At 38.9% G+C, this 14,424-nt stretch overlaps 1 protein-coding gene across 27 annotated transcripts in view; it reads right to left on the reverse strand.

Moving 5' to 3' along the window:
• Positions 1-14,424, reverse strand: part of MCTP1 (multiple C2 and transmembrane domain containing 1) — a 395,240-nt gene that overhangs the window by 249,065 nt on the left and 131,751 nt on the right. For all 27 annotated transcript variants that reach the window (XM_069590168.1, XM_069590162.1, XM_069590153.1 and 24 more), the window contains exons 3-4: positions 8,539-8,681; positions 612-691 (exon numbers count right to left, since the gene is read on the reverse strand). In XM_069590168.1, coding sequence (XP_069446269.1) covers positions 612-691; positions 8,539-8,681 — 223 coding nt within the window. The remainder of the gene's footprint in view (positions 1-611; positions 692-8,538; positions 8,682-14,424) is intronic.

Here is a 14,424-nt window from a genome sequence, read left to right on the forward strand (position 1 = left end):
GTGGTGTTTTAGTCTCTAGGTTGTGTCTGAGTCTTACGATCCCATGGACTGTAGCCCATCAGGGTCCTCTGCCCATGGGATTCTCCAGGCAAGATACTGGAGTGGGTTGCCATTTCCTTCTCCAGGGGATCTTCCCAACCCAGGAATCAAACCCAGGTCTTCTGCACTGCAGGCAGATGTTTTACCAATGGAGCTACGACACGTGGTATATTAATCAATACCAATCAATATCAAATGGTAGCTTCATTCTTAAATTAATGATTATGAGTAACATGTATAATCTTCTTCACGCCTCACTACAACCACACCAGCAATGTGAGAGCGAAGAATGTGTCAGTCTAGATTCCTGGTTCTCGGCACATTCTGGAAAACAAAGTAGGTGTCTTAAGAATCTTTTTGCTGAATAGTTGTTGTCAATGAGATAGTGCAGGAAGATGCTATTATTTCCACTGAGTAAGTGAGAAAGATATACTTGACAAAGGCTGGCTAGTATGAAGACTCAAAACCATGCTTGACAGAACATCAACTAGAACCCAGATCTGTTGACATTTTCTGTTGCAAAGGTCTAGCTTCACAACAAGGTATAGTGATTACAACAGTGCAAAAGTTACCTGTTTAACTCCAATTGTGTGAGATCCAGAAAGGCTGAGCCCATAAAGTCATCCTGCAGTCCAAAGTCATAGTCAAACACCTAGGGAGCCAAAGACACAGACATTATTATGAACAATTCTAATATAAACCTTAAATGAAAACACCTTCATTATAAAATAGTTTTTCTGTGTCACCAAAGTCAATACAATTTCCTCAGATTTATTTCTAAAATTTTGTTTTTCTGTTTTGAAACGCTAAGTTCTCACAAAACATTAAAACATTAAATTCCATTTAATTTTGTAACTAAATTACTGATTTAAAATAAAATAGAATTTTACAGAAGAATAATAACAAAATCAAATAAAATATAGTAAATCATCAAAAATGTGGGAACCACAGGCTAAGAATATTTACTCCTCATTATAGAGGGTGTATTAGTGTTACTGAAAGGTAAACTGAGTTGGTATGAATTTAACAAATATGTAATGGGCTGTAGGTGATGAAGACAGGACTCCAATTTCTGTATTTTTTTTAGGTCATTGAAGACATATTCTCTGATATTCTAGGACAATGTTGTTTTAAACATATACAGTAAGTAAACACTAAGATATTATGACTATAGCACTTTGTAAATTTATACTATGCTTAAATTGTTTTTATTGATACAAGCAATTATTCAGGGATAATATTAATGTATCTAATAACAATAAATAGAAAAAGAAAAGGTTGTATTTCTTCTGTCAAAATCATGCGTCTCTTTTGTACCTGTCATGGTTCACGTTCATACTATGATGAACAAGACAATCAATGTGCTTAACCTTCTGGATCCTACGTTTCACAGCTGGGAGTGTCAATAAAAACCTGAATAGATATGTCGAGTTCTGCCAGGAGCACCATGGAGATAAAAGCGTAAGGGAGTGTGTTGGGAGCTGATACTTTATATGGGAGTCCAGGAAGGCCTCTCGGAGAAAGTGTGTTTGTGTAGAGCCTGCAATGATGAGAAGGATTAAGCAACTAGAACGGGAAGTGATTAGCATGTTCAAGAATCAGCCAGTAGCCAGCGGGGCTGAAGCAAATTGAGAAAGATGGAGACTGGAGGGAAGATGGGCAGAGAACGCAGAGCTAGATCAGACAGGGCCATTTTCAAAGAACTCTAAATAAATGAGAGCTGGCTAATTTCCATCCATTTAAACAATTTCTTGGGCTTCCCTGGTGGCTCAGATGGTAAAGAATCTGCCTGCAATGCAGGAGACCCAGGTTTGATCCCTGAAGAAGGAAAGGCAACCCACTCCAGTATCCTTGCCTGGAGAATCCCATGGACAGAGGAGCCTGGTGGGCTACAGTTCATGGGGTTGCAGAGTCGGGCATGACTGAGCAACTAATACACACAAACATTTTCTTACTCACAAAATTCCTCAGCCAACATTGATTAAATACTTATTATGTGCCAGACAATGTGCTAGGCACTCAGTAAACTGTGGTGAATTGTCAATGCTTATAGTTTAGTGAGAGAGACAGATGATATTTAAGGAAGTGCCCAGGTGTTACATTCACTAATTTTAATAACTGTTGTAAAGATAAGAACAGGGTACAAAATAGAAAAAAAAGTACATTGGAGATCAGGGAAAGCTTTGAAGACAGAAAAAATGCTGGTAGATGAAGTTTAGAGCTGTGTGCCTGACCTTTTCAAATGGAAAATCACTGTATTGCACACTGTAAAGGAGCATGAACATGTAAGTCTGCTCTTAAAAGGATGAGCCAGACCATTGCACTCTCCAGGCTGTGAGAATCCACTGGTCAGCGCTGTTCTGCCCAATTCCTGACACACTAGCTAGAAAGCTCTAAGCAGAGGGAATAGTATATACAGAAATCCTGCATCAGTTACTTTTTCTTTCCCTCTAGTAATATATGTATACCGCAATTCAAACAAACTTACCGTGTAGAAAATTGATATTTAAACAAAAAATACATACTTTGCATTACAAAGGGATTCTTAAATTGGAAGAGTCACAAGGGATTTATTTAAGTTATAAGCTCCTCTAATGCCTTTTAAATTATTCAATTTACAGTCATTTGATTTACATACAACCTTTCAGGAGTACATTTGTTGTAGAAAGCACAGCGCTCCTGCAATAAATATTCTCCTTGATCAATTACACTTCTGAGCTTTAGCCATCCGCTCAGTGGCATATCTTATGCAACTGACACCTTGGTATGTGCAAACGGCTGCAGTAGTTTATTTTACAACATAAAATTTACACCAAAATTAGAGAAATCTCTCTTGTGCAATCTCTTCTAATTGTATCAGCCTAAGGATTAAAATCCTGGGGAGACTACAGCAACCTATAACCCATGAGAACACCTGGGGAACATCTACACATATAATGTGGAAAGCTGCGAATCCAGTGACTTGATCAGTATAGACAGCTCAGATGGGTGATTCAACATTCAAACTCTGTTTAGTCTCATGGGGAGGGTCTATTCTACCATCCTAATGCTAGATGTTTACATTAGTTCTCAATTCCTATTAATCAGCAAAGGCATTAACATGGGGAAGAATGCAAACACCAGAATCCATTCGTTAATGAAACCGTTAGCAATGGAATTTGCAGCCAAGCTCTACAAAGTATTTGTCAATTATGTCAGTTTATTGCTCTAGGTGAAATGTCAGAAAATACAGAGCATAGGAGAGAGATGAAATAAGAAAATTACTCCCAATTCAATAAGCACAGTTAATGATGGTTAATGTTTATCCAACATTTACCATGTATAAGGCACTGCCTTAAACACATCATATGGATTTTTATTAATAAATTTCACTCTTTACAACTCAGTGTAAAAAGCATTGCTTCCATTTGTCAGATAAGGAATCCAAAGCTTCAAATATTTATTTTAATTGCCCCCAAATGCCAGGACTAGGAAGAAGTCGGAGTCACCTCTTGTAACGGATTTCAGACACAGAACATCTTTAAATTGAACAAATATAATTTGGGCACCCACTCTGGGTAAAGCACTGGGAATTCAAATGTGAACAATTTATAAGGGATCCTTGCTTTCACAGACCCTCTGCTCCATGAGTTGGAAACATTAGGTAATATTAGGTAGAAGCTGATTGGGACTGAGTAACACCTCTCTTCATTCTCAAGCGAGTTCAGAACAAGAATGCTTTATTCTGATCAATGAGTTTATTTATCATCTTGATTCAATTGTTTTCTATGGAAACTGGATTAGGAAATGCATCAGTTAAAATGTTTTTGCGTACAAGTAACAGAAAACTCAACTCACACTGGCTTCAATAGGAATGGCAGTTTATTAGCGTAAATGAATGAAATGTTGATAGGTAATTTTGACTTCAGGGGAGTTTATATTCAGGGTAGTTCAAATGATTCATACATTGATTCATTCATTTACTTGGAAAACATTTGATGGGCACCTGCAATGTGCCAAATACTGCTTAGGGCACTAGAAATACAGCAGTGAAGAAAATAAAAGGAGGGATCCTTAATATACGATGGGCTGCAGACAATAAAAACTGTGTTAGGTGGTGGGAAGTGCCACGGAGAAAAATATTGGAGGGAACAGGAGTGACGGGAACTATTTTATGTAAGATGCTTAGGAAGACAGTGAGAGAGAGTGGCATGTGAGTGAAGCGAGAAGACATAATGGGAATAGGAAACGGAAAGGTACTCAGCTCACATAGGTACCCAGGTACCCTTGGCCCAAGAGATAAGATGCTACCCATACAAGTATGTCTATGATGCATTTCACACCTAGGCAGTTTCAAAACAACAATTTCACTATAAAAGAATAATTAAACTTCAAGTCATAAAACTGACATTATAAGATAAATAAAACCTAACTGTGGCCATTGCAACTGGTTATCTCTAATGGAAGACAGAAGCTATGCTGCTTAATTGCTGGGAGGACTTCAGCAAACCCTTCATCTCTGGGAGCTTCATTTACCTGTAAAATGGAGGTGAGAAGACTTACTCACAGGGTTATTGAAAGGATTACATGAGACAATGTAGGTCTGGCAATTAGCACTGCAACTGCAGCTGCTGCTGCTGCTGCGTCACTTCAGTTATGTCCAACTCTGTGTGACCCCATAGACGGCAGCCCACCAGGCTCCCCCATCCCTGGGATTCTCCAGGCAAGAACACTGGAGTGGGCTGCCATTTCTTCCTCCAATGCATGAAAGTGAAAAGTGAAAGTGAAGTCGCTCAGTTGTGTCCGACTCTTAGTGACCCCATGGACTGCAGCCCACAAGGCTCCTCCGCCCATGGGATTTTCCAGGCAAGAGTATTACGCTCTGTAAATGGTAGTTAGTATTATGATGAAGCTGTGACTGCAAATTCCATCTTTCTAAGACTCAATACCTTCACATGGTCTTTATCCATAAGTTAAAAACAAAACACCTCACCTGCCTCTTGAGAAATCTGTATGCAGGTCAGGAAGCAACAGTTAGAACTGGACATGGAACAACAGATTGGTTCCAAATAGGAAAAGGAGTACGTTAAGGCTGTATATTGTCACCCTGCTTATTTAACTTATATGCAGAGTATATCATGAGAAACGCTGGGCTGGAGGAAGCACAAGCTGGAATCAAGATTGCCGGGAGAAATATCAAGAACCTCAGATATGCAGATGACACCACTCTTATGGCAGAAAGTGAAGAACTAAAGAGGCTCTTGATGAAAGTGAAAGAGGAGAGTGAAAAAGTTGGCTTAAAGCTCAACATTCAGAAAACTAAGATCATGGCATCTGGTCCCATCACTTCATGGCAGATAGATGGGGAAACAGTAGAAACAATGGCTGACTCTATTTTTCTGGGCTCCAAAATCACTGCAGATGGTGACTGCAGCCATGAAATTAAAAGACACTTACTCCTTGGAAGGAAAGTTATGACCAACCTAGATAGCATATTCAAAAGCAGAGACATTACTTTGCTAACAAAGGTCCATCTAGTAAAGGCTATGGTTTTTCCTGTAGTCATGTATGGATGTGAGAGCTGGACTATAAAGAAAGCTGAGCACCGAAGAACTGATGCTTTTGAACTGTGGTGTTGGAGAAGACTCTTGAGAGTCCCTTGGACTGCAAGGAGATCCAACCAGTCCATCCTAAGGGAGATCTGTCCTGGGTGTTCATTGGAAGGACTGATGTTGAAGCTGAAACTCCAATCCTTTGGCCATCTGACGCAAAGAGCTGACTCATTGGAAAAGACCCTGATGCTGGGAAAGATTGAGGGCAGGAGGAGAAGGGGATGACAGAGGCTGAGATGGTTGGATGACATCATCGACTCGATGGACATGGGTTTGGGTGGACTCCAGGAGTTGGTGATGGACAGGGTGGCCTGGCGTGCTGCGGTTCATGGGGTTGCAAAGAGTCGGACACGACTGAGAGACTGAACTGAACAGCCTTGTTTTTCTTTACTATTTATTTTTTGTCTAAAACAATTGAGATTCTTGATTCATGCACTTAGGAAATATTTTTGAACCATTCAAGACAAAGCATGTAAGATAATACAAACATCTAACTCTGAAATAATTTTGTTTGGGTCCTCTACTGTTTATGGTTGTGAAATATTTCCATTCCAACTATTCAGGTGTTTCCATTCAAATGTCTAGAAAAGTGTCTCCCTCCTCAAACATTACATCACAGAAACAGAATACATTTTGTTTCTATACAAAGAAATACATTTTTAGACCCTCTGCTCCATGAGTTGGAAACATTAGGTAATATTAGATAGAAGCTGATTGGGACTGAGTAATACCCCTTTTCATTCTCAAGTGAGTTCAGAACAAGAAATGCCTTATTCTGACCAAGTTTATTTATCTATACATTTAAAATTTTAAATTCTATCGATAGTTTAAATTTATTTATCTATACATTTAAATATTCTATACATAGCAATACATTTTCAGAAACAGAAGCATGGACTCCAACTCAGAGGTCCTGAATCAGAACCTTTAGGGGAGAGACTTAGATCCCTAGATTCTTTAAAATTTTAGTGATAATTCTGATTTACAGTCAGGATTGAAGGTCACTGGTTTATGACACGACATTCTTTTAAAACTTACTAAGAAATAATTTGGGACAAGACAGTTATATGGTCCTTAGCTTGATCCATGCTTTGAGCTGTGCTGTGCTCAAAGTGGTGAAAACAAAAACAACCCTTGCGTTTTCTCTCCCAGCTTCTTTGCTCCCAACGTGTCATTAACCAGGCCTTGTGGTCTCTAAGCAGTGTTACTGTGTCTATTTTTAGTGCGTATATGTATATACTTGCTTTCTCAAACCAAAATTTTTTGCCACCAATTTTTCTGTGTACTTCAGATTTTTGTTTGCTTTTGAGCCTATTATAATATTCATTTTGAAATACACATTCGACATCTGGATTTCTACATAAATGAATCCTCGTTCTCGAACACAAAGGAACAGCAGAGGGACTAAGCATTATTTAATGTAATGCCTGGCTGTTCATTTGCGACCCTTTTAAAGAGTGGCGCTCCACATGGTTCTGTCGTAGGGGAATATCCCATTAAACAAACAGGTCCTAGAAATTAGTCCCTTTCTTCCATAACTTTTCTTTTAAGGGACATTAAACGAGATGCCAGCAATCTAGTGCTTTCCTTATTAACTCTGCTCTCCTTTCTTATCCATTTCCTTTATGGTTACAGATGCTCTAACTTATTTCTTCTAAACCTCCCTACAAAAAAACTTCTTTACATCCCACTTATCTTTTCCAAAATTTCTTTTTGATCCCTTATCCTAGCTATGTATTGTAAGGGTATTTTTCTCATGTAGACATTTCTTTCTCTCTAACATTTCTGACCATCGAGGTCTTCCCTTCAGTGGGGGGAGCGTTGGCCATGAATACGCAGGTCATCATATAATGATTGCTAAAAGAGAGTAAACTAATTCTGTGCAACAGATTTCCTTTAACCAACGTCCACTTGAGACAGTTTCTTATGCAAACACAGGTTTATTTCTTATGCAAATATAGGTCTGTTCACGCCATAACGACTTCTAGAAATTTATTAAGTCTATACTTGGAGATTCTCTTGTCATCGACTTTATACACTGTCCTGCTATAATTTTAATAGCATCTTGATTCTTTTTCCCTGTTTGTGGAAAAGAGAAATGACTGGAATCAACACAATGAAGATTTGAGGGGGAGAAGGCAGTGCAGAGATTGTTGAAGAAGGGCTCCTGTGAGATTTGGGGCTAGTGTGAGAAAAAGGTGGGGCATGTGATGTGGTCAAAGTAGAAAAAGGTTTGGTCACTGGATGGATAGTCAGAACATAGGAGCCAAAAAGAAAATAAGTATCCAGAGATATGAATTAAAGGGAAGTCAGTTATTTTTTCCTTATTTGAAAGTAAAATGAGGAATTACGGTTAACTCTTTCCATAAATTCTTCTTTCTCTTTTTTCAAAACTACATCAAATGAGAGGAAATACTCTTTTTTTTGCATCTTTGATAATGTAATAGAGACAGGCGTCTTTCTCCCTCTATTATCTTTAACTTCCTCACCTTCCAAGTAAAGCATTTTGTTTGCAGCCAGGAATGGTAGACCCCTGATGTTAAAATAATTCTTAAACACAAAGACTGTGTTCTGTGCAAGATCTTATTCCTGCTCTATTACATGAAGACTTGTTTTTATATGATCCCAAAGTGTGTTAAATTCATTAACTGCACCAAGCAGCAGGAGATGAACTTTATAGTCCTTCTAAAAATGACTGGAAATAGAACTGTCTGGAAGAAAAGTGCTCCCATGAACTCCTCCTGGTGAATATAGCTCATTTTCTCTCATCACCAACAGATTAGAATTGAGTATAGCAGAATATATCTCTGGTGGAAAAACTTATCAGACAGAGAGACATGATTAAAAAAACATTAAATGAGAGTTTCTGCATCAGATTACATTAGTAAAAAACAAATAAATTGCTCACCTTTATATATAATGGTTCCCTAAGATGATCAACAAGAAGGCAAGCTTTCTCCTCCCACACAGGATTGAGGTTCTTGTGTATTATTTTACTTCTAAAAACTTCTTTTCTTCCAATTTTAAACTTCACGTATGGATCACTTGTCCCTGTTAAAGAGACACAGATCAATCCATGTTAATTGTGCTTTTCTACAGTAGCAAGGCAATAGCTCATCTAAATACCACAAAGTAGTTAAAAGAGTAAAATTTAAATAAAGCTTATCAAATGGGAAATAAAGATTAAGTGTGTTTTCCTAAATGTCCCCTTAAATATTGAAGTGACAGTAAAGATTAATAAATACTATTATTATTATCATATTTTCTGATCTTAATATTGTAACCCTGTCCTGGTATGTAAAAACTCCATTGCATGCTTCTTATATTAATTTAATTTAAATCATAGAGATTAATCTGACATTTCATCTGGTCAACTATAAAAAAGATGGTCTATGATTTCAGCTGACTTAACTAGTTTTAGACTTATAAATGCTGCTAAAAATTTACACTAGACTAATTGGCTTCCCTGGTAGCTCAGACAGTAAAGCGTCCGCCTACAATGCGGGAGACCCGGGTTTGATCCCTGGGTCGGTAAGATCTCCTGGAGAAGGAAATGGTAACCCACTTCGGTACTCTTGCCCGGAAAATCCCATGGACTAAGGAGCCTGGTAGGCTACAGTCCATGGGGTCATAAAGAGTCCAACACAACTGAGTGACTTCACTTCACTTCAATGGGTTTAGGAAAAGGTGAGTCTTAAATTGGGCTTCAATTTTATCCTTGGTCCCATATTCTCTCTTGTTCATAAGATTCAATTTTAGAATATTAGGGAAGGATGGAGGTCTCACAGGAAAGCTGCAGGATGTAGGAGACAAGTTATTATTAAATCATCTTAAAACTTCATATTATCCCTTAACATTTCCCGAGCTCCCTCTAAAGATGAAGGAAGAGGCGTCACATAAGCTGCCCATGGGTATACAACAAGCAAGAGACGGAGTCAGGATTACAACCAAGGCTGTCTGATTCTAACATCAGTGCTTTTTCTTTGCTTCATCTGCAAGAGGGAAGGGCCTATATATACTTTCATATGTATTAATACCATTTCTCATTTGACTGATGAGTGAGGCCAATCTCATCTAATGAGTCTATGCTGTTATTAAGGATTCCTAGAAAAGGTAAATCAGGAACATCACCAAGGAAACCATTACAGTGACAATCTTCATCCTCAGGAAATCATTCTTTACACAAGATCTGTCTCCCTTAGAATAAAATCCTGTTTCATTCTTTCTGTTTTGTCCAACCTGAAACTATAGTTGATAACTATGGTCTACATAATTTAAGGAAAAATATGAGTGGGCCTCAGAAAATTATAAACTACTATGCAAGTGTTAGGTATGACAGTTATGATATTGATATACTTAAATCACCTTGGATAAGGAAGTGGCAACCCACTCCAGTATTCTTGCCTGAAAATCCCACAGAGGAGCCTGGTGGGTTAGTCCATGGAGTCACAAAGAGTCAGACATGACTTAAGCAACTAAATAACAACATACTTAAAACTGCCAACCTATATTCCTCCTCAACACTCTACTCACCTCCATGACACGTAAGTATCTATGCTAAATATAAAGACTGCCTTATGGAATTTGGTTTTTCTTACATAATCATTTGGGGGCTCCCTCAAAACTCTCCACATCCCCCATACAAATATAAGGCCTTGTTTTTGTATGCCTAGACCTGGGTTCAATAGAACAATGATCCCAATTTCCCATTTTGATATTCCCATTTTGACAGCAAGACAGATTAAAAAAAATGTTTTTAATGTAAATACAGGCCTAATAGTAATGTGTCACAATGCATCCTTTAAGGGAGTCAGTGTGACCACAATGTTTAATACGGCTGACCCATGGTGATGTATGGCAGAAATCCAACCCAATATTGTAATTATGCTTCAATTAAAAATAAATAAATTAAGGGAAAAAATGGTTATTTTTTAACACAGCGATTCCCAGCCTAGAAAAGGTAAATCAGGACCATCACCAAGGAAACCATTACAGTGACAATCTTCATCCTCAGAAAATAAATCTTTATACAAGATCTGTCTCCCTTAGAATAAAATCTTGTTTCATTCTTTCTGTTTTGTCCAACCTGAAACTATAGTTGATAACTATGGTCTACATGATTTAAAGAAAAATATGAGTGGGGCTCCAGGCTGAGCACCCTGGGGATTGGAAGAGTTATAGCATATAATTTGAGGGATATTAACACCCCTGCATCCATCTGAATTTTCTCAGCCATGCTCTAGATCAAGTTATTGCCTTTGACTTTAACAATCACCTGTGCAACTACTACCAGTTACTAGAATATAATAAGCTCTGTAAGATCACAGCCATTTGTAACACTGGTTTTTAAACCTCCAGCACTGAAGTACAAGCTCAGACATATTGTTGGTCCTCATCAGTATGTGGTGAGCAGCTGGATGACTTGGTGTGGGTGGCAGAGCCCTCCTCCTGCTGACTTTGGTCACCTCCACTTGGACACCTCACAGACATCCCCGTGTTAGCACTTTAATGGGCCTTGAGCTTCTCCTGCTCAGGGTGCCCCTCCCTCAGGCTTTATCATGGGGGTTAAGGGCTCCACTATTTGACATTTCCTCCAGCAAGACACTGAGAAATCATTCTCCATACCTCGTTCTCCATCCAAGATCACCACCAAGTCCAATTAATTCTCCTCCAAAATATACCACGAATCTGTCTTCTGTGTCTCCATCCTTGATAAGCTACGACAATTTCCTTGCTATGCAGCTGTAATAACTTCCCAACTGGGCTCTCCATGCTTCTGGGTCCTCCATGAACTCTCTGTACTTTGGCCAGACTGACCTTTTAAAAATGCAGATTTAATTTCCTCCCTTCTTTGCTTTACACATCTCAACACCTTTCAACCACACCTATAATAAGACCCCAAATCTCTAACCTGGCATACAGAACTTACCATCCTTCCAACTTCATTTTTGGCCTCCACTCTGTTCCAGCCGTCCTCTTGCTAGAAGTTCTTTTCTGCTTCCAGTCTTAGCATCTTCCAACCAGCTTCTCTGCTTAAAAAGCCCCTCCTTCCTATTCTCTTCCCCCTCTTGTTTTGCCTGATAGATACTTACTATCTTTCAGGTCTTAGATAAAAAATATAATTTGCTAAAGGATGTTTTGCTCAACATCCCAATCAGAAACAGGTTTCTTCGTTATTTTCTCCTGGCATTTGTTCTCTCATGTAGTAGTACTAATCATTACGCTACTCATGGGTTAATAAATCTGTATGCAGAATGCATGTAAGAATTAAAGATTTTAAAATTTAAAAAATAAAAAACTAAAAAAAAAAAAAGAAAAAAAAAAAAGAAAAAAAAATTCTGTATGCAGGTCAGGAAGCAACAGTTAGAACTGGACATGGAACAACAGATTGGTTCCAAATAGGAAAAGGAGTACGTCAAGGCTGTATATTGTTATCTGCCTTATTTAACTTATATGCAGAGTACATCATGAGAAACGCTGGGCTGGATGAAGCACAAGCTGGAATCAAGATTGCTGGGAAAAATATCAATAACCTCAGATATGCAGATGACACCACCCTTATGGCAGGAAGTGAAAAAAACTAAAGAGGCTCTTGATGAAGGTGAAAGAGGAGAGTAAAAAAGTTGGCTTAAAGTTCATGGCATCTGGTCCCATCACTTCATGGGAAATAGATGGGGAAACAGTGGCTGACTTTATTTTTCTGGGCTCCAGAATCACTGCAGATGGTGACTGCAGCCATGAAATTAAAAGATGCTTACACCTTCGAAGGAAAGTTATGACCAACCTAGACAGCATATTAAAAAGCAGAGACATTACTTTGGCAACAAAGGTCCATCTAATCAAGGCTATGGCTTTTCCAGTGTTCATGTATGGATGTGAAAGTTGGACTGTAAAGAAAGCTGAGTGCCAAAGAATTGATGCTTTTGAACTGTGGTGTTGGAGAAGACTCTTGAGAGTCCCTTGGACTGCAAAGAGATCCAACCAGTCCGTCCTAAAGGAGATCAGTCCTGGGTGTTTATTGGAAGGACTGATGTTGAAGCTGAAACTCCAATCCTTTGGCCACCTGACGTGAAGAGGTGACTCATTGGAAAAGACCCCAATGCTAGGAAATATTGAGGGCAGGAGGAGAAGGGGACGACAGAAGATGAGATGGTTGGATGGCATCACTGACTCAATGAACATGGGTTTGGGTGGACTCCTGGAGTTGGTGATGGACAGGGAGGCCTGACGTGCTGTGGTTCATCAATGGACATGGGTTTGGGTGGATTCTGGGAGTTGGTGATGGACAGGGAGGCCTGGTGTGCTGCGGTTCATGGGGTCACAAAAAGTCGGACACAACTGAGTGACTGAACTGAACTGACTGGATTATTGTAGGAATTTTTCCATTGGCTATAACCCCCATGAGGGGAGGACTCTGTCCCAGCACAGGACACAGTGTCTGGGATGGAGCAGGCACTCAGGAAGGATTTGTTCAATGAATGAGTAAATGAATAACTATAGAGCTTCCAGGGTACAGAGTGCTGTTCAGTACTTCCTCATGATGACCCTGTGAAGTTGGTGAAAGCATGTTATCCACTTAGATTGCAGGTGAGAAACAATTTGGGATTCAGTGTGACTTGCACCAAATCACATAAGAAGCTAGCAAGTAACAGGATGAAAGGCAAATCTAGACTTTAGACGCTAAGTCCAGTGTTCTCCCTACTCAACTTTTTAGGAAACCTGAACATCCATATTTCCCTTAACTCTAAAACACCATCATAGAATTAACATGTAACAATGTTGAATAAGCATTTAGATTCTATGAATAATACTAACATTGACAAGTAGTAGCTTATTGGTCTATAAAACTGGCATCTAAAACTCATACTTGTTTTAATCCCCCTAAGGTCTCTGGGAGTCTGCTGTCTCCATCCTAGACATAAGAAAACTTTTGGAAAGGTTGTACCAGGTTGGATTTGAAATCAGGAGCCCAGTCCACTCAAAGCTTTTCCTGTAACTTGATCACAAACCATTCACTGCCTTCATGATACAACAATCTTGTATTTCTCTGGTCCAAAAAAGTACGAATAAGCCTTTTACAAGGAAACTCATTTTAAGGAAGTTGGCCTTGTGGTTCTTAACTGTTAATGATATTAGTATCTCACACTATTTTATTTAGCTATTATGTAACAACTGACATAGGGGATGATTCAGCACAGAAGCCTATATACTCATAACTAAATCTTTTTCAGACGTAATCTGTTTCTTACTGCTCGCTGGAAACATTTTCCTCAACCACTGTCTATGCTGTCAAAATCCCCTTAGAGCTAGGGACAACCAGTTTCTAGAATCCTGCGGGTCTTGAGGGCAGAACTTAAATTACAAAAGAAAATCTAGATGACTCCAGTTATTGAACACTTACTATGTCACAGATAACATACTAACCTCACAAGTGTAAGGTGAATATGTTATCTGGCTGATAGCTGTAGAAACCACAGCGTGGAACAAGTAGATTCCCCCAAAGTCACACAGCTAGGATGCTGGGGCTTGACCTTCACTGTTACATTAGGCCACTTCCTAACATTTTCCCTGCTTGGTATAACATCCGTGATGCCACTTGAGGCAGTAAATATCCAATGGCCTGAAGAAATAATTTAGATAGCAAGAGTTGGTCTAAGGGTGAAGGTTTAGGGACAGATTTTTGAGTCTATGATAGGCACAAAGATCTCAGGGATTGGCACAAGACAGACAGAAAGGCTGTTTTAAGGGACTCTGAAAAGATATTATGATGGTGAAATATTTCATAAATGTGTGG

This window comes from Ovis canadensis, chromosome 5, assembly GCF_042477335.2.
Source record: "Ovis canadensis isolate MfBH-ARS-UI-01 breed Bighorn chromosome 5, ARS-UI_OviCan_v2, whole genome shotgun sequence".
Lineage (NCBI taxonomy): Eukaryota > Metazoa > Chordata > Mammalia > Artiodactyla > Bovidae > Ovis > Ovis canadensis.